This window comes from Hippopotamus amphibius, chromosome 13 (genome assembly GCF_030028045.1).
Source record: "Hippopotamus amphibius kiboko isolate mHipAmp2 chromosome 13, mHipAmp2.hap2, whole genome shotgun sequence".
In the NCBI taxonomy this organism is placed as follows: domain Eukaryota; kingdom Metazoa; phylum Chordata; class Mammalia; order Artiodactyla; family Hippopotamidae; genus Hippopotamus; species Hippopotamus amphibius.
In genome coordinates this window covers 66241938-66268028 of record NC_080198.1, presented here as the reverse complement: position 1 = coordinate 66268028, position 26091 = coordinate 66241938, and the positions used below count along the sequence as shown (strand labels likewise).

The following is a 26091-nucleotide window of genomic DNA, read 5'->3' as shown; positions in this document are numbered from 1 at the left end:
TTCCACTTGGGCTCTGACACCCTGCACCAGGCAACCTCCCTGTGCGCGGATGACCTTCTGCCTCACCCAGGCTCTGACACCTTGAGCTGGACTGCTTCTCCTGCCCCTTCCCCCTGCCTTGGATGCCCTCGTCTTTCCACTCAGGCTCCAGCACCCCCTGCCTGACCTCTTCCCTGCAAGTGTCACCGCATCCTGCTGTGGCTGTGTTACCCTGAAATACCGCCACTTTTCCACTAGCCTCTTCATCACACAAATGGATACTTAGTTTAGGGTATTTAGAGGTATTATCTGGCTCTGACATTCCACTGTAGGCCTCTGAGACTCCTGTCCCTCTCTTCCTTATGTGCAGATGCCTGGCTTACTCTGCTTCACTTTATGGCTTTTGGACTGAACTGTTCAGGAAGGAAAGAGAAAGAAGAAACAACCAATTTGTTTTTTATTCCATTATTTGCTCCGTGAAGGTTATGCAGTAGGTTCTCCTATCAGTCTCCATTTCCTCTTCCTTAAGGGATTGGTGGTGTGCCACTTAACAAATGTGGCAAAGCATGGAGCCCCAGTTCAGTCTGGATTTTCTGTGTCCAGTGTTGTTTTTACTCACTTCCTTTATGCCAGAATGTCTACTTCTTACTTTAGGGCTTTTAAATCTTAGCCTTTACTTCTGTACTTGCTCAAAATAGGTTCTTTTAACTATTGAGCCTTTATCTGTTGATTTCTTTTAAAGGTTTAACTAACTAGTAATTGGATAAATGTTGGTTAAAACTGTGTGATATGGCAGTCTTCTGTCTTGGCAACTTGAATAGCCTCTTTCTGCATTCTCTTTGGCTGTGGGTTGTTACAGTGGTGTGTGGTCCAGGTGATTTTGCATGAGGACTGTAGGTCCTTTTGGTGGATAGATCACTTCCCCTTTTATGTGGAGATCTGAATGCCAGGGTACATCCCTCATGGAGCATCCCCTGCGAGTTACCAGGTGCTCTTTTCATGCTCAGTAGTGTGCTGGTGATACATCTGTAAAATGGTAAAAATAAGTATGAAATAGGTACCGATGTTATTTTATAATATGTAAACCGTTATATAATGTGTGACTATTTGGTTTTAGATTATAGGTCTTTCCAAAATGTTTTCTCTCTTTTAAAATTGTTACTTTTTTTAGTCTACAAAACTAAAAAAGAAAGAAAGAGAAAGCTCATGTTGGAAAAGTTAGCCTCCAAATTTAAGTTGCTAGTTGATAGATTTTTGAAAACCTTGAAAAATATAATATTTTTCTAGGTTTTATTGAAATATGACATATAACATTGTGTTAGTTTAAGGTATACAACATAATGATTTGATATATGTATATATTGCAAAATGATTGCCACAGTAAGTTTAGATAACATCCATCACCTCACATCCATACACTTTGTTTGCTCTTGTGATGTGAACCTTTAAGATGTATTCTCTTAGCAGTTTTCAATTATGCAATACAATATTGTTAACTGTAGTCATCATCTTGTTTCTTATACTCCCAGAACTTACTTATCTTATAACTGGAAGTTTGTACCCTTTGAACATCTTCAGTCGTTTCTGTCACCCCACACCTTTGACCACTACCAGCATTTTCATTATGTGGACATTTTTTAGTCACTTTATAAACCTTAGGAAAAAAGGTTTACTGAAAAATGAAAACATTAAAAAAATTTCTCTAGTAATCTTGCCCTTAGGTTTTCATATCTCTTTTAATAATAAACCTTTTATTACTGAGCTTATTTTTAAAAAATGGATGTTTAATTTACCTCTAAATTGTACTGAAATTTCAGCAATGTAGAAATATGAAATATTGTAATCTCTTGTAGATAGTATCTTGCAGTGTTGCCTCACCCAATTTTTAAACTTGTTTTGTGATTTGTGAAGATAGGATTTGTGGTGAGTAAACAGAAAACATTTTTAAGAAGCTGACCAGCTAACTGTACTGAATTTCAACTAGAAAGTTGTCCTTACATATTCTTCCTCTTTTTAAGATGTTTGGTCTTAAAGGATTATTAACTGCGTAGCTTCCTTTGCCTAGTTTTTTCCCCCCTTTTCTGATTTATCATAAGATAATTTTGTTATAGGTGGGTTGGGTTAGTCATGTTAATACTGTATTATCAGAGGGGTAATTTTCTTGTTTCTTAGATCATAAAATCAGAATTTTCATTCCTCACTTTTTCCTCATTCTCAGTATGTGTACACACATACACATACTTACATACACATACACATTTACATACACATACATACATTTTTCATGTCTGGTCACAATATGACAGTATGTTGAAGTTTATCCTGAGCATCTGGTAGCAGGAGATCTGCTTACTGTACAAACTCTATCAAGAGTGAATCTAAACTAGCCATGGAATAATGGGAATACACAGCTGATAGAGGTTAAGAAGGATTGCTACAACTTAATATATAAATATATTATTATCAAGTGGCAGTTTTGGGGACAAGTCTAGATGAATTTGTCTAATGTAGATGATTAATACTCCCTTATTGTTGGGATAAATATCTTTGATTAGATTTAAGAATAATTATGTCTCTCTTATTTTGAGCTAGAGTATAGTAACTGAACCTGAGTCTCTATTCACACTTAGAATTGTGAAATCAGGACATTAAAAATGTGATACATTGTTTTATATTTTATGTAGAATGTTTGTTGTTATATTTTTGCATTCTTGTCATTGAAGAAAGCAGAATATGATTTCACATGTGTTAAATTCACCATTTTTCCCCCTTACATAGGTTATGTTCTAAATGTAACCTTTGAACTCTTTCAGGCCTTTAGATGCTATTCTGGAAAAACTTCAGTAATGGATCAAAGGAAGAATGAGAGTATTGTCCCTAGTATCACTCAATTAGAAGATTTTCTTACAGAACACAATTCCAATGTTGTTTGGCTCCTTGTTGGTAAGAATATATTTCCTTATACTTTATTGTTTTTTGTGTATGGGTTAACAACTGGCAAATTTTAAGCAGTGGTTGACTGAAGTTAGACTGCCTTCAATACAATTTGTTTATTTTTTGGAGAGAAGATTTTAATCTCTATTTCTATGAATATTTGCTTTGGAAACTGCTCTGGAAAGCTGTTTTCCTTAGACTGCCTCCTTGTCCGACGTAGGAGGAGTGGGATGAGGAGAAAGACATAGCTTATTTTTCCTGTTTCAGATCAGCTCTTCCATTCCCCATCCCAACATACACGCAAATATTTTTGTTTTTTTATAAAACTGATAAATCCTCGTGGTAAATATGTTTTTTCCTAATTATTCTCATCTCTTTCCTCACTCTTTATGCACTTTGCAGTGGGCTTTCCAGAATAAATTTTTTTGTCTTATATTCCAGAACTTTTCTAGGTGTAATAACACCTAGAAATAATACAAAACAGTGTATAATTAAATTGCAGATGGGGGAAGAAATATGAGTGAATGAATGAATATGAACAAATAAGAAGGAGAAATACAAATAAAATACCAAGGAAGGGAGAGATTATTGTAGGCTGTTATTGCGCAGGATGTTTTGTGGAAGAACGGTGTTTGCTTTGAATTTTAGCATAGGAATTAGAAAGGTACAGAGCGGAAAACAGGAAGGGTAAGATGAGGTGAGAGAGGAAAAGGAGGGTAATGGTAGTATTTACTGAGATAGTACTTATTGAGCATCTTCCGTGTGCCACATGGCACAGGCATTTTGCTTATGTTGTCTCAGTGATCACAGCAGACTTATGAAGGTAGGTGTTATTTTCCTGTTAACATGTTGGGGAATTGAGGCCCATGAAGATTAAATAACTTACACAGGCTACACAGCTGTTTTTTCCTGAGTGCAGGCTTGTGCTTCTTTCATGACCCCACAGGATGTGTGGTAGAGTTATGGCAGAGGTGAAGTGTATATAAAGGGAATTATAATGATTCGTGATTTGTAGCTAGGATTGGATTACCATTTAAACTTTGTTTTTTTCCCCTAATTCACGAACATGAACTATTGTAAATTATCATTGATGAAAACTTAAAAGTAAAATGAGATGCAAAACAATACTGTGAAATTTAACTTCATAAAAGCAGCATTGAAAATTACCTTTTAGTTTAATTAAAGGCAGAATTCTTTTTTTTTAATATTTGTGTGTTTATTTTGGCTGTGCTGGGTCTTAGTTGCAGCACATGGGATCTTAGTTGTGGCATGCGAACTCTTAGTTGCAACATGTGTATGGGATATAGTTCCCCGACTAGGGATCAAACCCGGACCCCCTGCATTTGGAGCTCTGAGTCTTACGCACTGGGCCACCAGGAAAGTCCCGGCAGAATTCTTTCTTATTTCCTTTGTGCCACCTCTCCTATCACCTTGAATTTCCCTTTTTCGCATTGTATACAGCTCCTTTCTTTAAGGTGAAAATAATAGCAGCAACCAGAAAAGCATTGAGGGATTTTTTAATCCCTTTGTTTTACTAATGGCCTTATGCTGTTGAAGGGGATGAGGGGACATGATACAATGAAAAGGCCATAGTTCGCAGGTGGTTACTTTCTGAGAAAGAAGCGTTCTTTCTCAGCAAATACCTTTTGCCTTTCTGAAGGGCCCAGAACAACCTGCTCTTCATACAGTGATTTACAGTAAAAATTAATACAAAATGACTTTAAGCTTAAAACAATGTTGTATCATCAAAATAACTGTTCAGAAGAATTGTTCTAGAAATAACTTTTATGGGCAAATCATAGCACTTGCTAACTCAAAGCTTTTACCATCAATCTAAACTACTTTGAGGAATGTTATATTTTGACTCTCAGTGACTGCTTTATCTGTGTTAAATAATTTTTTAAAAATTTTGTGAACTTAATATGATGTTGCTAAAAGGTTATACATATTAAATTGCTTTACATTACCTTGTCTTAATCTAGAAAATAGTTATACTATTTAAGTGGATAAGTAAAAGGAAATTTATCAAAAAGTGCTTTCTTGTGTTTTGCCTTTTGTATATTCATGAACTAGGTTTATTAGGGAATATAAATTTTATAAGTGACTATAAACTTTTCATGAAAAATGGTCAAATTTAAAATATCATTTACTGTAGCATATTTAATGGTGTTCTTTAAAAGTAAGTTATAGTCTTATTGATTGCAGCAAAATAGTATTTGGTGGCCTATTTAATATAGATATGTCTTCAAGTAGGTTAAAATTCTCACTTCTTTCCAATAGTATTTTAAAAGCAGAGACTTGATTTTTTTAAAAAGTGATCTTTCTCTGATGTAAAAAAAATCATCACTTTATTTTTAAGTAACTGTAGCCTTTAGGAAATAGCTTAGGAATGAGCTTTTTAGCCTATTAAAGGTAGTCCCCGCCCCCCGCCGCAATATTCAGAAACATGGGCTTTCTTTTCCTAGAACATCTTTGCGTATGTTTACTAACTAAAACAGTACAAAGTAGTGAAAAAGGAAACAGAAAAAAAAAAAGGAAAGCAGTTTCACTTGAAACATTGCTTTACTTGATCTGATTGAAACCTGTGTTTTTTTGGCTAATAACTAAAGAGAATGAAGAAAGTTGGATAAAGTAGAATCAACTTTTGGTTTTAAAAATTCAAGTATTAAACTGTAAGAGGACATATTACTATATGGAAGTAAATCCTATCATTTCTGAACATGATAAATGATCTTTTACTAACAAATTTTTGTTAAGATATTAAGGTGATCGAAAGGAAACAGATAGTGAGATCCTTTTTTTTTTTTGCATTTTTTTCTCCTAACAGCTACCATTTTGTCCTGTGGATGGATTATTTATCTCACGTATTATAATTCTCGGAATGTTGGTCTTATTTTAACACTGGTTCTTAACAGATTATACAAACATGGCTATATACATATTGGTAAGTTTGAGTAATTTTTTTCTGTGCAATCTTGAGGTGTGTACTGTAAATTTATATTTTATAAACAGATAGTAGCTTTAGAAATTTACCTTTGTTTCCTGAAAGTTAAATTAATCTGACTAGAGTTGAGCTACCATTCAGTTATGTCCTTTACCTCATTCTTATTTCTTAAAGTGTTTCTTTAGTAACTTTTTGACTTTTTTGGCTTGTAAGAGATACTCATTAAAATAATTTAAAAAATCTAGACACATATAAAATAATGGAACTAGAAATTTCTCAAGATTTTACCATCCAAAGAAAATTTCTAATGCTTCATGAAGTTTTACTGTTTTTTTTTTAAACTGATACCTAAAAAATCTAACTGAAGGTGGAATCATCTTGTGTTTTTCATTTTGTAAGCCTTATTTATTAATTTAGCTTGACTATTTATAAATGGGAAGTTTGCGAATAGATAGGAGGGTGTATTAGGAAGTCATATGCTTTAGAAAGTCCTAAACCACTGGGAAAAAGGGGTGCGGGATAAGCTAATAGAATGTTTCTGATCTTCCTTAGAGTTGAACACCTCTCAGTGGTCATAAGTAAAACTTCTCTCAAACATAAGTAGTCTTTCATTAATTTGAGGCAATGACTGGTTCCTGGAGTCACCCAAATTAATGGAGAAAAATGGTGAATTAGTCACTGCTGTGGGTTTATTTAATGGCTATGCCAAATTAAGGGAATTATCCATAGGAAGCAGCTGTTTAAACTAATGTTCTCAAAGTTATTTAGTAGCTCAGTCTGTAGTAATGATATGGATGGCACTTTCTGTTATATTTGAGGGAAAAATGATAGAAGCTTAGTAAAGCTGTAAGGATATCAGGAAAGGAGTAGGGAGAGAACATTTAATTATTGAATACATTGAATGCTAAGAGTATTTAAAGCTTTTGGGACTCTGCTGTCTTTCAAAACAATTACATTAATTGCTGTTGTTTTTGTCCTACAACAGGCTCCTTTTCTTTCTCTGTTCTTTCTGGAAAAGTCATGGTTCGTGAAATCTATTACATTACAGAAGACATGTCTATTAGGTAAAAATAAATTAATTAATAAGAACCCATCTTAAACAAATTTGAAATATTACAGATTTTTTTTATTATGATATTGTGTTGAATATGACTTGCTTTCATGTTAAAAATATTGGCTTTTTCAAATAAAATCATAAATCAAAAATCACTTTTTTCAGTGATTCATACCTGGTGAATTGATTTTTTTTAAATGTTTCTATCAGTGGATTAATTTAGCTAAGGTTTAGACTGGCAAAAATATTATTGAATAGCAGCTCGTAGAAATGAATAGTCTCACATCATCCCTAGTTTTAACAATTGTGCCACTAGATTATCTGACCATTTTTGTTGTAGAATTCATTGTGGTCATTTGTTCTTTAAGCAGGATCAGGAATGTTGATACTCTTATCCACTAGCTCCTTATTGTAGGTAGTCAGTTTAGAATTATTTAGCATTTATTAGCGTTTCTAATTTTACCTTAAGAAGGAAATGAAATCTGAATATAATAAGAAATGTTCATATGTTTGATATATTCTGTCTTCTGTAAGCCTTGAAAGAAAAGCTTACTCTACTTTTGTGATTTTCTTAAAATTTGTTACTTAGGTAAAACTTGAAGACGTGGAATTAGTTGAGAGGTGCTAGGGTTTAGCAACCCTCATACCTCACTTATAATGGTAGAGGTAACTTTGTGAGTCTGAAGTTATTTCCAAGTTAAAAGTAAAAGTTAGCCTATAGTTCCATCCTTTTGAAATATGAAGTGATATATCAGTATAGAAATGAAAGAAAATCTTTAAAAGTTTCCCTTAGTGTGCTAATATCCCTCTTTCAAGATGTGGCTTTCAGTTTATATAATTTTAATGCCATTTTAAAAATATTTTAAAAAGTTGTTTTTTCTGTTTAACACTTTATTTTCCTTTTAAATGTAATCTGGTATTACAGTTTACCTAAATAGAAGAATCTAAGAGCTTTGCAAATCTTTTTTCCCTTTCTTAACTGGAAGATTATGAAACATCTAGGTATGCCAGTGTTCTGTTGAAAATTTTCTGTATTTCCTTATTATCAATTGCCTGCCTTTTATAATAACTAATTAAGAAATGCATTGTTACTTAAGCTTTCATTTTTGTAATTTATCTTGCTTAGAATTCAAGATGGATTTATAATTTTTCGGTGGTGGAAAATGTATAACCCAAAGCAGAAGCAACATGGTGAGTTTTCATTTTTTCATGTGATTAGGATCTTCAGTCATAGAATCAGAATTTTCATTTGTAGATATTGAAATGTTTCACATTTTATAATAGATAAAAATATTTTTTAAAAGCTTTGGAGTTTATAGAACTGATTTTAACACCCCTTGACTGAAAATTCTTCACCAGCTTTCCTCTTGCTGTTAACTTCTTGCATGGTTAATAATTTCTTTAGCCTGTTATTTATTTAGGGTTATTCTCTGTGTGACCCTTACCCACATTCCTAGCCTTACCTCCTACTACATCTATGGACTTAATCCCATACTGTGGTTAAAGTGGCCTTCTTAGCACTCTTTAATCATTTTACTAAGACACTTCTCTTACTTTCCAGCTTCTATGCCTCTGTTCATACTTTTACATGACATTAATACTAACTCTCAACTGTGGTAAGGATGAGCAGAAAAGAGGAAATGCAGACTTTGACTCTCTTCTGGTTCTGCTTTTTATCATCAGAGTTTTATTTCAGAATATTCTCCTCACATCTTCGTTTCACAACTGTAGGTGCTCCTGTCTGTGACTGTGCTTTCCTTCTCCACATTAACCACACTAGTGGCCTCGAGGAGAGTAGACCTTGTCTTTACCTTTTAGAATAGTGATTCTCAAACATTTTTAATCTCAGGAACCTATTACATTGTTCTGAATTATTGAGGATTCCAAAGAGCTTTTATTTATGTAAGTTATTTCTGTTTATATTTACTGCATTCAAAATTAAGCCTGATCATTATAGAAACATTTTTATTCCATTAAAAATACCTACCATAAATCCATTACATATTAAATAACAAACTTTATGAAGAATAATAACCTTTCCAAAGCAAAAAAATTAGTGAGAAGAGTGACATTGTTTTATATTTTGCAAATGTTTTAAAAGTCCTAATGGAAGATAATTGAATTCTCACCTCTGCTTTTATATTCAGTCTGTTATACCATATACTTCATGTAGCCTTTAAAAAACTCCATTGTCCATTCATAGGAGAATAAGAAAAAGTCAAACATCTTAATATAATACTATCAAAATAATTTTGACTTTGTGGTCCTCCAGAAAGGATCTCAGTATCCCCGCCCCGCCATCCCCAAGGTCCCTGGAGGATACTTTGATAACTACTCTTCCAGGAGATTTTAAGTGAGGCCTGGGGGTGTAGGGTCAGAAAAGGATTAAACCCCACCACCTTTTTGTAGCTATGAGGACCTGTATTTCTGGAACCCCATTGAGATTCTGAAATGGTGGTTGGTTCTGTATAACTTCGGAACTTTCCAGTTATATAACTTGTTTCTGTGGGAAAATAGATTTAAAGTTCCAAAAGTTTTAACACTTATCAAAAACTCTGAGCTATCCTAAATTATTTTTAGATTTCACTCTTGTTTCACCATTGTTTAGTCTGTTTTTAAACTGTCATTTCCTGGCTCCCATGTATCTTTTGTCCCTCCTGTGTAATACATGATAATGTGCTCTACCTTGGAAAGGTTAGTATGAATGGGTTAGAATTTGACATCTGCAGAGTTAATGAAATCAGAATGATTAGAAAGAATAGTGGCAAATTTCATATCTGGAAAAAGTTTTCTAAAAATTAGAGTTGTATGTTGATAGCTTTGAACAGACACTGAATGATTTCATGTGATAAAAGTGTTCTGTGGGACTTTGGAATAGGCTTTTTACAACCTCTCATCTGTGATTGAGAATGGCTGTGTGTTATTACCAGTCTTTAGTCTGTGATTGTAGAACATCAGTTGTTAAACCAACCTTTTTACCTCTTTTCTTAGCAGTTACTATAAGCATTCTCACAGGAAAAAATAAATGTTCTTTAGATATTATGTTAGTGCATTGGGACTCTTTTAAGTTTTTACCTTGTATGAAATCTGAATAAAGTCAGAATTTGGAGTCACTTTCCTGTACTGTTAACCATGTTAAATGTTGTGGAGAGGATATGCTTGATTTTTTTATTTGTAAGTCTTAAAGGTGGCACTTAAGTAAAGATATCTTACACTTTAGAGATGTTAAAACTCATTCCTGAGAGCCAAGTTCTTTTGAGTTCAGTCCCAGCTTCTAACACATTTACTTAACTTTGGGCAGGCCCAGTATTTCTTCTTCTGATTTAGTTTGAAAAGTCCATCTAGTTTGTCCCTTAGAGATAGATTACTTCAGGAGAATATTTCTTCTCAGCATGTCATGCTTCTGTTAATCTTACAGTGTTAGGTGACTTGCTGCTTTGACTTGTTTTTTTCTTTTTACATGTTTAGTTAACATAAGCTTTATTGTTAACAAGGTTACAGTGGAGCTGAAACAGAAGTTCTCTTCATTTATATAGCTTGTTTGTGATAAAAAAAACCTATTTGTATATTTATATTAGAAATTTTATTCCAATTTGTGTGTGTGTGTGTGTTTTAAAATGTTCACGTGAACTGATGGAGCTGTAGGGGGATGGTGGGTTAAGGAGGCCCATTTGACCTTATACCACCTCCACTCTGTGCTCTTTACCCCAGGATTCCAAGGAGCACAGGAAACAACTGATTTTTCTCAAAATCCATTATCAATTTGGAAACAATTAATGTTCTCAAAACCTTCATTTTACAGATGGAAAATCAGAAATTACTGTGATTATAGCTGGTAAAATTGGACAAAAACCCAGGTCTGCTAACTTCCAGTCTAGTGCTTCTTGTATTTATAAAACAGCCTTGTCAAATGTGGCCCAAGAAAGTATTTGGTGATTCTTATATGCAAACACCTATCAGCTTATGGAAGAAATGAAGACATGTGCAGTATCTGGAGGCCACTGCATGTTTTAAACTAAGCCTATTGGGATTGCCCATTTCAGAATTTTCTCTGATATGGGGAATACCATCCTAAGTTGTTTATAGTCTTTTTTTTTTTTTGAAGTAAATAATTCATTTTATCATGAAATGTAACATCTCCTTAAAGTGGATTGTTGATCACTTTACTGATCATTGTGTTAAGCTGGAATGGGGGATAAAAAAAAAATGCTATCCAAATCTATTTGAGGGAATACATGAATACAAACAATTATAATTAAAGAAAAAAAGGAGCAATGAGTGTGTGTTGAGGAAAAATACTGAGACCCATCCTCAGAATTACCAGCTTTTGTATGGACCACTTGGTGTGGTCCCAGCTGGTTCATGGTTTGATGAGTTTGAAAGTTCTGCCTATGTGTCAGGATGCAGAATGGTAGATGGAGGGCTGTTGTGAAAGTTCCATCTCTTAAGCAGCATGGTTGATGATGACAGTGAGTAGGCTTGTGTCAGGCAGAGGTGGAGTGGAAGGGAGGGTGGCTCGGATGGAATAACTGGTTTGACCGATGGCAGTGACTTGGAAAACAGGCTGTGTTTAGGAATTAACAACTCCATTTGGTGATAAATATAAGGTAAAGGAATAATAGAGGATAATTTGGAAGCCATGTTATGGAGGATATTGAACAGCTGGCAGCAACTGCTATTAAAGGTTTTTGGGCAGGGGAGTGATATGAACTTAGCTCATTTCAAAGAATATAGTAAAATGTAATCACTACTTGAGATGCATAACCTAAGACTAATATACATAGCTTGAGTATTGGCCCTTCCTTGACTGGCTCTCCTCTGTCATTTCTTTGTGTCTTGAATTCCTTTTGTCACTTAGTGTTAACATAAGTCTGTGTCTCTGATCTCTCTCTGTAATTGTCCATAATGTAGAACAGAAATATTATCATTATTTTTGGATATTTTATGTTCTTCTTAATATTCAAGAACATTTAAATTATTTTGTCGAAATTGTTCCTTCTCATTTTTTTTTAATGTAAGCAATTTATAGTAGAAAAAAGATTTCATACCTCCATTTTACAGTGATGTTAAAAGTTGGTAGACTTTATCATTTATCACTTTTATAATTCTAATTATTTGTTCATAGTTTTACCTACATTTATAAATTTAAATGTATGTGCTCATGAAGAGCACAGCTTTGGTGAATGGTCAAAGAAGTTTCTCTTCTATATGCTTTTAAAAGATATTCTCTGTTGTAACAGATGACTTTCTTAACCGTAGGCTCAGAGTCACACCCTTCAAAGGTAAAGACACAATGCCAAATTGCAGTGCAGGAATAAGCAGTTTGGTCTAGGTACATTATTAGTCTATCATGTTTAAGGGACAGAATTTAGAATACAGTGTAGAGGAAAGAATAGGCTGCAAACTAAGCTTTTGATAAAAAGTTGGACAATATTATGGAATATAAGTTAAAATAGTGGGCTATATTCAATAGGAAGACCTTACAGTCTGAATATTATTTGTTGCTGATTAAGGGAAGATCCATGTGCTTTGGCAGTTAACCAAGCAGGAAGTAGAGATGATTGATGTTTCTTGGTGGAAAATTTAGAAGCCTCACTGAGGCATGTGCCTGAGAAGGTACGTGGCCACTAGCCTTCCAAGGAGATTAGGCCCCTTTTGTGGGTAGGACCAAGATTTTCATTAGGAAGTTTTAGGAGAAAAGAGGTATGTTAAGTGCTGAAACTACTATGCCATAGAGCTTGGTTGAAGTAATTTAAGCCAGGAGCAGATTTAAAGTTGTTACTTGTCCAATTTAACCCTTTAGAAAAGAGAAAACAGAACACATCTAATTAGTTTACTATAGAATTTGTTGTAAAATATTCCCTAGGTAATGAATTAGTGATCTGTTATAGATGGTTGTTGGCTGAAGCCACTTAATGAGGATATCAGTAAAAAAATCTTTATTTTTAAGATACTTAATTTTAAGGGATTCTTTTGGAAAGTGAATAGACCTCTTAATATGTGGTGATATAGTGTTTAAATTCATAATAGTCTAACTAGGCATGCATCCTTCTTATCCAGAGGAAATTCTTAGATTATTAAGAAGTGAAAGGATGATGGTAAAGTATGTCCCTTTCTGTTCTTTTGTCACTTAGAAGTTTTAGCCTAATATAATCTAGTACTTTTAAATTTGTAGCATCTAAATCTTGTTTGTTAAATACATAAAGGATACAAAAATCCCGGAACAATTTTTAAAAGGTCAGTAGACTATTTTGTTTGTGTACTAAGTATTAATTCTAAGCATTACAAAGTCTTGACAGCACTTCTGCACTTTAGATTTTTTACTACAAATAGCATGTGTCACAATTACATAATTAAATAAGTACCTTTTTCCTGATTTCCGTTTGGAAAACAAGAACTCTCAATTATCTGTTTGCTCAGGAGACTTAAGCTGTTCTACAACGTTCATTTACTTTTTTCCTCCATAAATTAACTGCTTGTTGAGTCTTTTATGTCTATACTTATATCTATTGGGTATTTTATTAGCAAATGAATTTGGGAAGCCCATTATATGAATGTTAGATAACAAAGAGAAAGAAAATTTCTACCTTCAAGGATAGAGCAGTGTTAATGTAGAGAGGAGATTTAAAAGAGCCAGTTGATTATATCTTTCTTAAATTATGTATAAGTTAAAGTTTTCTCTTTGACTCCAAGTATTATCAGAGTGAATGAAACCTAAAAACTGCTTTTAAAATTTCCAGGAGAGATAAATGTCAGTGAGAAATCTAGTGTTACCAGAATTTAACAAGTAAATACTACATTTATGACTATTGATCAGATTTTTTAATAAAATACAAAGAGATAACTGAACCCTTTTGATACATTTCTGTTTTCAGGAATTAATAACTTTTTTGCTTTTGAAATAGTCATTACATTTACTAATGTAATTGATAAGTTAAGTAATTTTATTTTGTGGTTAAGAACCAGTATTTAGAGACCTGGATTCTAGTCTACTTCCTAGTTCTATAATCTTGGGCGCTGACTGCCAGCGTTGTTATGAGGATTAAATGAAATGATAGGAGTAAAGTGCCTAGAACAGGACCTGGAACATAGCAACTGTTCAGTAGAGGTGAGCTGCTTTTAGTATTATGATGAACATTATATCACATTATGAAATGAAAGATTATATAAAAAGAAGAGAATTCAGTGCAAGTCAAAAGTGAATTACATAATTCATATAACTGGTAAGAATATGGCCTGCAAAGACAAGGGAACTAGCCAGTATTTATGGTGTACAACAATCCTACAGGTAGGTAGAGGTATTCAATTTTAAAGATGAGAAAAACGAGGCTCAGGGTGGTTAAGGTACGTGCCTTAGGTCACAACATTTGTAAATAATCTTACAGGAATCCAACTGTATATCCTTTCTATGGTTTATTTACTGCCTTTTTCTAATTCCTAGAGAATCTAGTGTAGGATTCCCGAAGTTTTTTTTTTTCCCCCAAAGAAGCTGTATATGTGTGTTTCTGTAATTCAGCCTCTGTACACTGGTGCCAGATTAAATCTCAGAGACAGAGTTTTGGGTGAAGTAGAAAGAAACAGATTTAGTGCTTTGTCAGGCAAAGGGGACCACAGCGGGCTAATGCCCTTAAGACTGTGTGTCTTGCCCTGGAGAGGGTAGTGAGGAATCTTATAGTGTTCAAGGAGCAGGGCATCATTAGCTTGTGGACATTCTTCTGATTGGTTGGTGGTGAGGTAATGGGGAGTCAGCATCATCAACCTTCTGGTTCCAACCAGTCTGAGGTCTGTGTGCTTGTGGGCAGCATGCAGATAATTTCTTCCATCTGGTCGGGGTTTCAGTATCTGCAAAACAGCTCAAAGGACTTGGCTCAGAATATTATCTATAGTCCTTGAGGAAGAACTAAAGGTCCTTGACTTTGTTTAATGGCTAAAATATTATTATTATTATTATTATTATTTTTGCTAAAATATTATTTTGTCTTGCTTGACTATTTTCCTTTTTCTGCATTTTCTTATTTCTCTGATTAAATTTATTCTTTGACTACAGTTTTTCTACAGGCAAAAGGCAGCGTTGGACATGGTTGGGGCTGTATTCTGAGAAGGTCTCATAGGGTCCTTCTCGGTTATGTGTGTGTGTGTTTGTGTGCATGTACTCACTTGTCTATATATGGGAGATACACGCCTTTGGAACCTGCTTGTCTTTTGGTAAAGTACTCATCTATCTGTTAGGGGAGGTGTTTGTTTATGAGGATGTGCCCTGTTGATCTGGGAAGGTATCCCTGTCTATGTGTGGGGTTCCTCTGCACGTGGGCTCTGTATGTACATACTTACCTCTGTGAGGGTGATACTATGAGTACTGAATACGCTAGTATAATACTTGTATGCATGTATCTGCATGTATATTCTTGTCTTTGTGAATGGTTCTGTGTTTGAGTGCTTAAGTGCACCTGTGAGTTGCATGCCATGTCTTCCTCTGTTGTATGTGTGCTCACCTCTGTGTATGTGCTTTTCCCTGTGTTTCTTGTCTCTGTGGGTGTGCTCTTGGGCCACCTGTCTCTTTGAATCTGTGTGTGTTTGGGATGGGGTTGAGGGATGGAGAGGGAATTGCCGTAGGGAATATTCCTGGGATGGCAGAAAGCCGAGATTATTGACAGAAAAGATCCTGGGCAAAGATTCTGAAGAAAATAAGGCCGTGTAAGCTTGGAGATCAACCAGGCTTGGAGATCTGATTTACTGTTTAATCACATAGCTTGCTGGCTGGAATATTAGTGATACAGGTGAAACAAATAGAAACAATAGAACAAATTTAAGAAGTTGGGTGTGAACTCAGCTAAATCTCTCTCTTTAAAAATATGAAACCAAAAACTGCTTTTAAAATGCTTATAGATTCATTGTTCAGTATTTTTCTAGTGATTTTTGGAAGGAAAAGAGTGGTCTAGGAATTTTGTTTAATCTTACTTAAAATGTAAAAGCCCATTTATTATTTCTGTTTAATGAGTTAACATATTTATTGAGCCCGTTCTATGTACCAGGCACTGTTTTAGGCACCAGGGATAGAAGAGTGAATACAACAGGAAAAATTCTTCTCTAATGGAGTTTCCATTCTAGTTGAGGGAGGTGACAATAATAAATAACGCAAAAAAAAAAAAAAGTTGGGAAATTGGGTGGGGATTGTTTAGGGGATCTTGCAGTGCTTTAGTATTAAGTATTTAATGTTTATCATTGTTTTCAAAATGCTTTCAGAGATTAATACCTTGATCTTTGTACCTTTTTGTCTTTATTAAGTTAATGGAGCCGTATTCTTTCGTATCAGTTATATTGAAAGAAGAGAATCAGTTGTGCATGTCCAGCAAGTTGAAGATCAAATTGAGAGTAATCCTGTTCCCATTTTTATACAGTCATCATTCGTTTCTTCATCACTGCTGATCCAATTAGAAGCTAGTCCAGACTCTTGATTCTCCCCCTTGCTCCTTCCGTAGCTCATCCACTGGCCTTTATAGCATATTCCTAGTGATCAAGGCATTTGTATTCAGAGGTCACGATCAAGTGTTCTGAAAGCAAATTTGAAAACAAATGACTTAAATGAGTTTTGAGGTAAATTTTGATTGAGTTGTTTATGACCTTGAAGAATTGTATAATGATTAATTCCTACTTGTATAGATCAAAGTGGGAATAGAAAAATAATCTACTCAGCATTTATTATGCTTCCACATGTTGGGTTTCCAAAAAGTCTTGGATTTATTTGAGGATTTTTTTGTTTTACTTAGGATTATGATTTGTGGTTAGATGCTCTGTTACTCTTTCATACAAATGAGCCCTTCTGTGTACTAAGAATTGTTCTAGACACCAGAGATACAACAGTGAATAAAACAAGTTTTTTCTCTTATAGAGCTTGCTTTATTCAAGTTGAGAAGGACTCAGATAATTTGCAAGTAGATATATGTAACATCGAGGAATGAGTGAGGAAAATATGGCATTGGGGAAAATCAGAGCAGAATCAGTAGAATAGGGAGAACTGGTTTGCAGGGAGGGTATGTGTACATAGGGAAGTCAGGAGAGGCTTCATTGATAGGGAATGGTTAAACATAAACATGAAACAAGTAAGGAAATGAATTCTTGTGAATATCCAGGGGAAGGACATTTCCTGGTTGTTCTGGTCCTGTTTCATAACCAAAATGGAGGCCAGTTTACTGGAGGAGGACTAGAAGGGAAGAAGAGTCCATATCCTATAGAATTTTATAGGTCACTTAAAGGACCTTGGTATCAATGTGGGTGAGAGACGAAGCCATCAGAAAATTAGGGAACAGGAGAGTGACATGATTTTAGTTAGGGTTTTTGAAAGATCTGGCCAATGAGTAAAGCACACGCATAAGGGAAATAAGGGCAGAAGCAGGGAGACTAGTTAGGAGGCTATTGTGTTAAAACAGGTGCAAGTTGATGGTGATTTGGGCCAGAGTGGTGAGAAGTGGTTGGATTCTGGATATATGTTGAAATAAAAGCTGAAAGGATTTGCCGATAATATCTGGGACAAGAAAGAAAGAGAGCAGTCAATTTTTTTGGCCTGAGCAATTGAAAAGATTGACTTGCCGTTGATAAGGTGGGGGGTATTGTGGAGTAGGTTTGGGTGGGAAAATTAGGTGTTTGTTTGGTTATGTCAAGTGTGATATGCTTGTTAGACATCAAGTTAGAGATAGTTGAGTAGGCTGCTGGATATTTGACCCTGACATTTTGAGAAGAATGAATGATTACTGAAGAAAGGTTTAAACCTAATGAGTGATAAAGTTTGATTTACTTATTTTAAAATGGATCATATTTATTACTATTAAGTCTTAGAATACTTCATATGTATATAAAAAAGTGTGTTTCTTATTTTCATTTTAATTTTAAGAATTTGACCTGCAGCAAGAAAAGGGGCAACAAACTATATAATAGCTTAGGGGATAGTCTTAGCTTTTAGCCATTTGATAAATCTGAAGAAATAGGAGAGAAAACATAGATCAAGAGCTATCTAAAAAATATCAGAAAAATTACAGTCTTAAACATTAGTTTTTTGAAAGATTGGGTTTGTCTTTTTTCCCTCTGTTGTCTCTGGAAGTAATGAGGGAAAAAACCTTGATTGGAGTAGAACTAAAAGTATTACTGTATAAAACTGAATGTTGTTGATTCATTTTCCTCAGCTGATTTTTGAAGTATGAGTGGCAGTGTATTTTTCATTTGTTAATTTAAAATTTACCTTTATTTAGGGTGTTTGACATTTCATATGCTTTTTTTGCTAATAACTTGAGAAGAAATTAATTTTGGTGAAATATGTTACCTTACTAAAGGTATACACCTCATATTTAAACCACAGCTTAAGTTACTGTAATGAAAGTTAATAATAATTCTCTTTACCCATTTTAAAAAATTAAATTATTCTAACTGGTCATATCTAATTTTAATTGCCTTTCAGTTGAATTTGTTTGACAGGGATAAAGACAGATGAAGGTTGAAAAAGGAGTCTTAAACACGTGTCTATATAATTTATAATAAATAAATATGTAATGTATAATAAACTATAGAGCTAGCATTTCTAAAAAAACAAAACAAAAAACAAAACACGTATCATTCATAACAAAATAAAGCACTGACTGTGGTACCTTTCTTCTGACCCTTTTTGGTTGGCATGAAATGCACTGTCTTGGATTATTTCTTTAATAGAAACAAGTGCCCCACCTATCACTTTATAGATGGATTTATTACTATTGTTACTTATATTTAATATAATTATGTCTTTTATTTGAGATTATTATTTGAGTCTACAGTTCATAGAATCTTTGTTTTAGCATTGTGTAGTTTTTAAAAACAAACTCATATTTATGAAAAGTCCTAGTTTCTATGATGCAGAAATTCAAATACTAGGGTGATGTTTAAACACATGCTACTTTGAACATTTTACAATTTATATTTTAGTATACACTTATGGCTATATTCGGGTAAAGTTTTACTCTGTAAATGGCACTGTGCTGTTCTTAGCATAAAATCTTTGTTTTGTTGTTATGCAACCAGAATGTAGAAATTCAGATAGTTTTTAGAGTGCTAAATTGAAGTACTGTAGTAACGTCAGCTTTTTTCTTTCTTTTGCCAATGATTTATGGCTTTTAAAATATTATTCCCTTTTATCATAGAATTCTGTTTTAAAAGAAATTATTTGAGTTACTTTAGCTGTGGAAAAAGATTTGACTTAAAACTTTGGCTAAAGTTTTTAAAAAGTTGACTAAAAACTTTTTTTTTTTTTGGTAATCGATGTCTTTAGATCCAAAGGCAGAAACTCGATTATACATCACAGTCAATGACTTTGAATTTCATGTCTATAATCGTTCGGATCTTTATGGACGTCTTCAAGAATTGTTTGGTTTGGAGCCAACAATAATTCCACCCAAGAAAGAAGATGATAAAACACGAGAAAATGGAAGAACAAGAACCCAGTCCAAAATTGAAAGGTTGGTTGTCACACTTGAATTTTATTAATCTCCAACATTTAAACATCTGCTTTTATTAGAATATTATTAGTACTGTTTACCTATTATTAACAGTATTTACCTAAACACAGCCTAATCTTTCTTTGTAGATTAACTAAAACTTTTATTCTTACAAATAAGTATATAATTTTTCAAAAATTTCAAATACTACAGAATTATGTAGTGTAAAAAGGCAGTCCTCGTCTCCTCTTCTCACCAGTTCTACTTCCTTCTCTGTTGATAGCTACTGCTATCAATTTGTTTATTATTCTTTTGAATGCATATATATAAGTCTATACATACATATACATAGTTAAGGTGTATATACAATTATATGATTTTATTTTATCTGTTTCTGGGCTCTCTGTTCTGTTTCATTGACCTATTTGTTTTCTTTCATGAATACCACAGTATGTTGATTACTGTAGCTTTACAGTTAAGTCTTGAAATTGGGTAGTGTCAGTCCTCCAACTTTGCTTTTCTTCAATATTGTCTTGGCTATTCAGGGTCTTTTGCCTCTCCATATAAACTTTAGAATCAGTTTGCCAATATCCAGGGATTTCGATAGGGATTGCACTGAATTTATAAATCAAGTTGGGAAGAATTGACACCTTGGCAGTACTGAGTCTTCCTATCCATAAACGTCGAATGTCTCTTTAGTTATTTAGTTCTCTTTGATATCCTTCATCAGTTTTATAATTTTCCTCTTGTAGATTTTGTACAAAAATTGTTAAATTTATACCCAAGTATTTCATTTTCTGTGGTGCTAACGTATGGTATTATGTTTTGGATTTCAAATTCCACTTGTTCATTGCTCATATATAGGAAAGTGATTGACTCTTGTATGTTACTAACCTTGTGTACTGCAACCTTGCTATAGTCAAATTAGTTCTAAGAGTATTTTTGATCAGTACTTTCCAGTTTTTCAATATAGGTAATTATGTCAGCTGCAAACAAGTCTTATTTCTTCCTTCCCAATTTGTATACATTTTACTTCCTTTTTTTTGTCTTACTGCAATAGCTAGAACTTGTAGTAGGGATTTGGAAAAGAATCGTGAGAGGGGACATCCTTGCTTTGTACCTGGTCTTAGTGGGAAAGCTTCTAGTTTCTCACTACTAAGTATAATGTTAACCATAGGGTTTTTTGGTTTTTGTTTTTTTTTCGGTAGATATTCTTTATCAGGTTGAGGAAGTTCCTCTCTATTCCTAGTTAGTAAACTAGAGGTTTTAATTATGAATGGGTATTGGATTTTGTTAAATGCTTTTTCTGTATCTGTTGGTATGATCATTTGATTTTTCATTTTTAGCCTGTTCATTGATTTTTGAATGTTGAACCAGCCTTGTATACATAATTTTTTTTTTTAAGTAGATGATGAGGATGTTTATTCTCAATTAAATTTTTTTTTCAATTAAATTTTTTTAAATAAATTATTTATTGTATTTATTTTTTGGCTGTGCTGGGTCTTTGTTGCTGCACACGGGCTTTCTCTAGTTGCTGAGAGCAGGGGCTACTCTTCATTGTGGTGCGCAGGCTCCTCATTGTGGCTTCTCTTGTTGTGGAGCATGGGCCCTAGGCGTGTGGGCTTCAGTAGTTGTGGCACATGGGCTCAGTAGTTGTGGCTCATGGGCTCTAGAGCACAGGCTCAATAGTTGTGACGCATGGACTTAGTTGCTCTGTGGCATGTGGAATCTTCCCAGAGCAGGGCTCGAACCCGTGTCCCCTGCATTGGCAGGCGGATTCTTTACCACGGCACCATCTAGGAAGTCCTCAATTAAATATTTAATGCATATTATGTTCCAAGCACTGAGCTGAGGTACTGGGGATACTGAGAATATGACAGCTGTTCTGTCTTGAGGGAAGGTACAGTCTACTATAGGAGTTAGAACACTTAATAGGCAATTTTAGTACAAGAAATATAACAGGGACAAGAACAGAATTCTCTGGGCACACGTAGAAGGATCAGGGAAGTATGGAACCTTAAGGGCGAACGAATTAAGTGGAGAAGGAGATGAAATGTCTTCCATGGAGAAGAAACATCATATGCAATAGAGAAGTTGTTACTGAGGCTGGAGTGGATTATTTGAGGTGGGAATAAATTAGACTAAAATGGTTAGCGGGATCCAGGTGTTAGAAATGTGGCCTTACCCCAGGTCAGCAGTGCTGTGTTGTGATTGGAGGGAGATAGGACTGGGGGCAGGGAGACCACATAGAAGGATGTAGTAACAGTTCAGGGAAGAGGTGATCATCAACTGGGTTGTTAGCAAGGGGAAGGGAGAGAAGTGGATGGATTCCAGATACACTTAGGCAAACGAATACTTAAGAGACTGATGAATTAGATGTGGAGAACAAATAAGAAGGATGAGTCAGCAGTGAATCCAAATTTCTAATTTAAGCAGTGGTCATAGGGAGTGGTAGTGAGGTTAGTTTTGAATTTAGTTTTTTTTTTTATTTTTAATTTTTATTTTTTAAAGTTACTCTCTTTTTTTTAAATAAATTTATTTATTTGTTTATTTATTTATTGGCTGGATTGGGTCTTTGTTGCTGCACACAGGCTTTCTCTAGTTGCAGCAAGTGGGGGCTACTTACTCTTCATTGTGGTGCACGGGCTTCTCATTGCCTTGGCTTCTCTTATTGCACAGCACAGGCTCTAGGCGCATGGGCGTCAGTAGTTGCGGCACATGGGCTCAGTAGTTGTGGCTCACGGGCTCTAGAGTGCAGGCTCAATAATTGTGGCACATGGGCTTAGTTGCTCCTCAGCATGTGGGATCTTCCGGGAGCAGGGATCAAACCCGTGTCCCCTTCATTGGCAGCTGAATTCTTAACCACTGCACCACCTAGGAAGTCCTTGAATTTAGTTTTAAGCACTGAAGGCCATGTTACCAATATGGCTCCAGAAGTGTGATTCAGGAGTTATCGGGTTATTGAAGAGAGATGCTTCAAGTTTTCATATGAAATCTTTAGTGAATTTTTCATTTTTTAAATTTTGTGTACTTTGTGTATGGTCAATTTCTTTTTTCTTACTCTTGGCGTATCCTTTTCATTTTATTGAGAGGAATTATTTTGGCACAAAGTGGTGGGGGTAGGGAAGGAAAAGGATCAGCTGAACTGTCAGAAGTGCTTAAAACCTTAAAACATCAAAATGACATACCTTGGCCATTTTTGTTTTAATTATAATTTTTGCTGTCTTGTAAAATGTTACATTGTCATGTGATGGGCATAATGATAGATGTAATGACAGCACATCATAATTTATTCTTTGTCATTAAAGTTTGTCATTCTAAAAATATACTTTTTGTTATAGCTTCTTATATATAAATTGATGCATGATAGAGTACATTCTAGGAGACATTTTAGGGATATTAGTGTTCCATTAGATGGTCATTGTTTTGTTTACTGAGCAATCATTAGATATATTTGGAAAGGTACAGCTGGTATTAATAAATGTGTATTGTGAGGAACTCAGTGGTGTTCTCAGGTACTTAAAGTTTTCCTGATATATGTCAGTTTTTGCTTTTTCTTCTCAGAGTTAAAGTAAAAACAGAATCTCAAGACCCCACATCTTCATGGAGATCCCTTATTCCAGTCATAAAGGTCAATGTGAGCACAGTAAGTAAATTCTACTACAATTAATGTTTCGTGGGTTAATATAACAGAACCTTTTATTTTTGTAAATATAATTTTCACTTAAAAGAAAGTAATTTTGTAGAGTTTTTTGGGTTCCAGTTTTCATAAAGTGAATTATTTCAACACCAATATCATTTTAGCACAAATGTATAGACCTTAAAGGCTGTTTATTCACATGTGCTTAAATTTCTTTAAACATTGGTCTAAATTGACCAGTGGAACAATTTAAATAGTATATAGTACTAAAGTGGAATCATTTAGTAGTTGCTTGAAAATGCTTCTTATTAGGTGAGCTGAGAAAAAAAAATATGGCCTAAATAGTATGGCATAATATCTCTTATCTGTTTTTTTAGGGACGTTTGGCCTTTGGAAATCATTACCAACCTCAAACTCTGTGCATTAACTTTGATGATGCTTTCTTAACTTATACTACAAAACCACCTTCCAGTCATCTTGACCAATTCATGCATATTGTGAAAGGAAAGCTTGAAAATGTTCGAGTCATGCTTGTTCCTAGTCCAAGATATGTTGGTCTTCAAAATGATGAGTAAGAAAGTCATAAAAATAACAAATGACTTCTTTATATCTAATGTAGCTATCATTTAGAATCTTTAGTATCCTTTTAATTACTGTAAGCTGGGCAATAATTAGGTATATTTCTCTATTAAATCAATTGATAGTATTCCTGCTTTATAAGATAAATGGAGTTTATCCATTGGTAAACTCCTATTTTAAATATTTTTGTATAAGCTTATGAGTTTTCTATCCTTTTCTCAGTGTATTTGGGAAATTTATTTTGAGCAATTAAGCGCTGATGTTCGTATGTTAGAAAACACACATTACAGGTATATTTTTATTTTCAGAAGGGATACATAAGTAGTAAATTCAGCAAATTCATTAGAGTGGAGTATCGTTTGAGTTAATGAAAAGTTGAAAATTGAATCAAAATCACTCTTGGAAAACTGATGACGTTAAGACAGTTTTGGAATTCAGTTGACATTTAAGTCCCAGTCAGTTTTCCAGCTAGCTTTCCAGATTTGCTTTCCTTCAGTGAAGTAGCTGCTTGCATTTAGGAGACACATTGTAATAATGACGCATACTAGTCACCCTCATTGTGGTGGGCTGCTTCCGTTGCAGAGGACTGGGACTCTCAGGTAACAGCAGACACGACTCCTATCTGACTCCAGGCCACATGTTCATGAGTGGGATGAGGGCTCTTGTAATCTTTGTTATTCTCAGTGTGTGTTCTTTTTTTGTGAAGGAGTCTCTATGGTTAAATTTGTGTAATTTAAGTATCATATGATGAGTTTCCACTGTGTCTCAGCTTTTGTCTTTGCATATAGGCAGTATAAAGTTGGAGGTTATGAGAAGCATGGTTGTTTCTTTTTAGTTCCAACTTCTGGCTAGCTTGCTCTTAGGTTCTCTAGAGATTGGCTAGAATGATACAGTCATTTTCCTTACTTGAGTACCAGGGAGGCTATGGGTCTACCTGGTTTCACTCTTTAGGATCACTGAATTTGCTAAGTATCTTGGAATGTAGGCTGTGCACACAATTCTGTATTTATGGATACAAGTTGTAATATTGAAAAAGTAAATCTGGGTTTTTGTGAAAATTACTTGAGAGTAAAATGAAAAAGCGTCCTGCTATTTGTGTAAAAAGATTTAAAGTTGTATTTTTCACTCTTCAAAAGTAAGTGTGGAGATTAAATGATGAGGTTAAACACTAACCTTTGTGATTTAATACATATTTAGAAGAAGATTGTTGAATTTGTATGTGTTATATTATCTGATGATTGAGAGGTTAATTTTGATATGGAAGGAAGATATTGTGGTGTGTTACAAAGACAAAAGTTGTTAAAGCAAGTAAAGTGGGGAATTAATTGATAGTACAGAAACATTCATTCCAGAACTTGAGTTCAAGATGTTTTCTTTAAATTTATTTCTCTTTATTTCAAATTGATCAACTAAATATTCTTGGAAATAGGTAATATAAAGTTAAAATGGCTTAACATTTTTTCTTATTTAATGTTTCTGAATGGTTATACTTTATTTTACATATGTAAGATATTAATCAGTTTTATAGTGTTATTAATATAAAATGGTTGAATTTGAAGTCTGAAATTTATTGCTGCAAATGTAGAATATGATTGTTATATTCCAATGAACACTGCTCTTCCATTGTATTTAATTAAACTTTGTTTTAAATTGATTTCTCTCATTCAAAACTTAAAATGAAAAATGCAAAAAGAATTTTTTTCTTTAACTGATTTCCTGGTCAAAAATTTTTCAGTGCCAATTTTTTATATAGTCTAATATAGAAAACAATTATGGAACAATTTATTATGTATGTGAAAGATGTTTTCCCTTTTCAAAATGCTACAGTTGATTGCCTTTTAGTTTTTTTGTTTGTTTTTACCTATTACCATTGCTAATTAGAATACTGAACATTTTATATTCTGGAGATGTACTTAGTTTGCCTTCCACCTTCCTTTGTGTAGACCACCAAGATTAATGGGAGAAGGTTTTGTGGTGATGCAGTCAAATGATGTTGACATCTATTATTACATGGATGAGCCAGGTATTATTTTTTGAAAATATGTTTCATAGCTACACTTCTGTTTCTTCTATGAAATGCTGATATCTAATAATATTTTAAGTATCCTTACTTAGGCTATAAGTAAGCATTAATAACGGTAAATGTGAATGTGAGAATGCCTACCTAAAAAATATCTGTGTCATTTCTCAGAAGTTGAATATTACTTTAGTATTTCAGATCAAAAGAGAACAGCATAGTAATCTTTCCTTCAAATTCCATTTTTGCAAGTGTATCTCTAAAATTGTGAATACAAATGACCATGAGTGAGAGCCATCAGAGAATGTGGTGATAGTTAAGGTAGTTCATGCTAGTTTAGGGAAAAAAGTCACAGTAAGTTGGATTTGAGGCTTAAAGTTTAAGAATTGAAGTCTAGCTAGTTACAGTGCTTCACAGGTGGCCTCAGTTTTATAAAGCAGCTAGCTATGGGATTTTTAGTCATTTCTTCCTAATTCTCGTTTTTCA

The 26091-nt window shown here is 34.1% G+C and overlaps 1 protein-coding gene across 12 annotated transcripts in view; it reads left to right on the top strand.

The window, feature by feature from the left end:
- Nucleotides 1-26091, top strand: part of BLTP1 (bridge-like lipid transfer protein family member 1) — a 191265-nt gene that overhangs the window by 16413 nt on the left and 148761 nt on the right. For 10 of the 12 annotated variants that reach the window (XM_057704329.1, XM_057704339.1, XM_057704330.1 and 7 more), the window contains 8 exons: nt 2793-2922; nt 5741-5857; nt 6843-6921; nt 8038-8102; nt 19204-19390; nt 22934-23015; nt 23387-23580; nt 25532-25611. In XM_057704329.1, the coding sequence (XP_057560312.1) occupies nt 2826-2922; nt 5741-5857; nt 6843-6921; nt 8038-8102; nt 19204-19390; nt 22934-23015; nt 23387-23580; nt 25532-25611 (901 nt within the window). In that variant the 5' untranslated portion in view covers nt 2793-2825. Of the gene's footprint in view, nt 1-2791; nt 2923-5740; nt 5858-6842; nt 6922-8037; nt 8103-19203; nt 19391-22933; nt 23016-23386; nt 23581-25531; nt 25612-26091 lie in introns of those variants that run through there. The other 2 variants (XM_057704334.1, XM_057704340.1) reach the window with 2 other exon arrangements.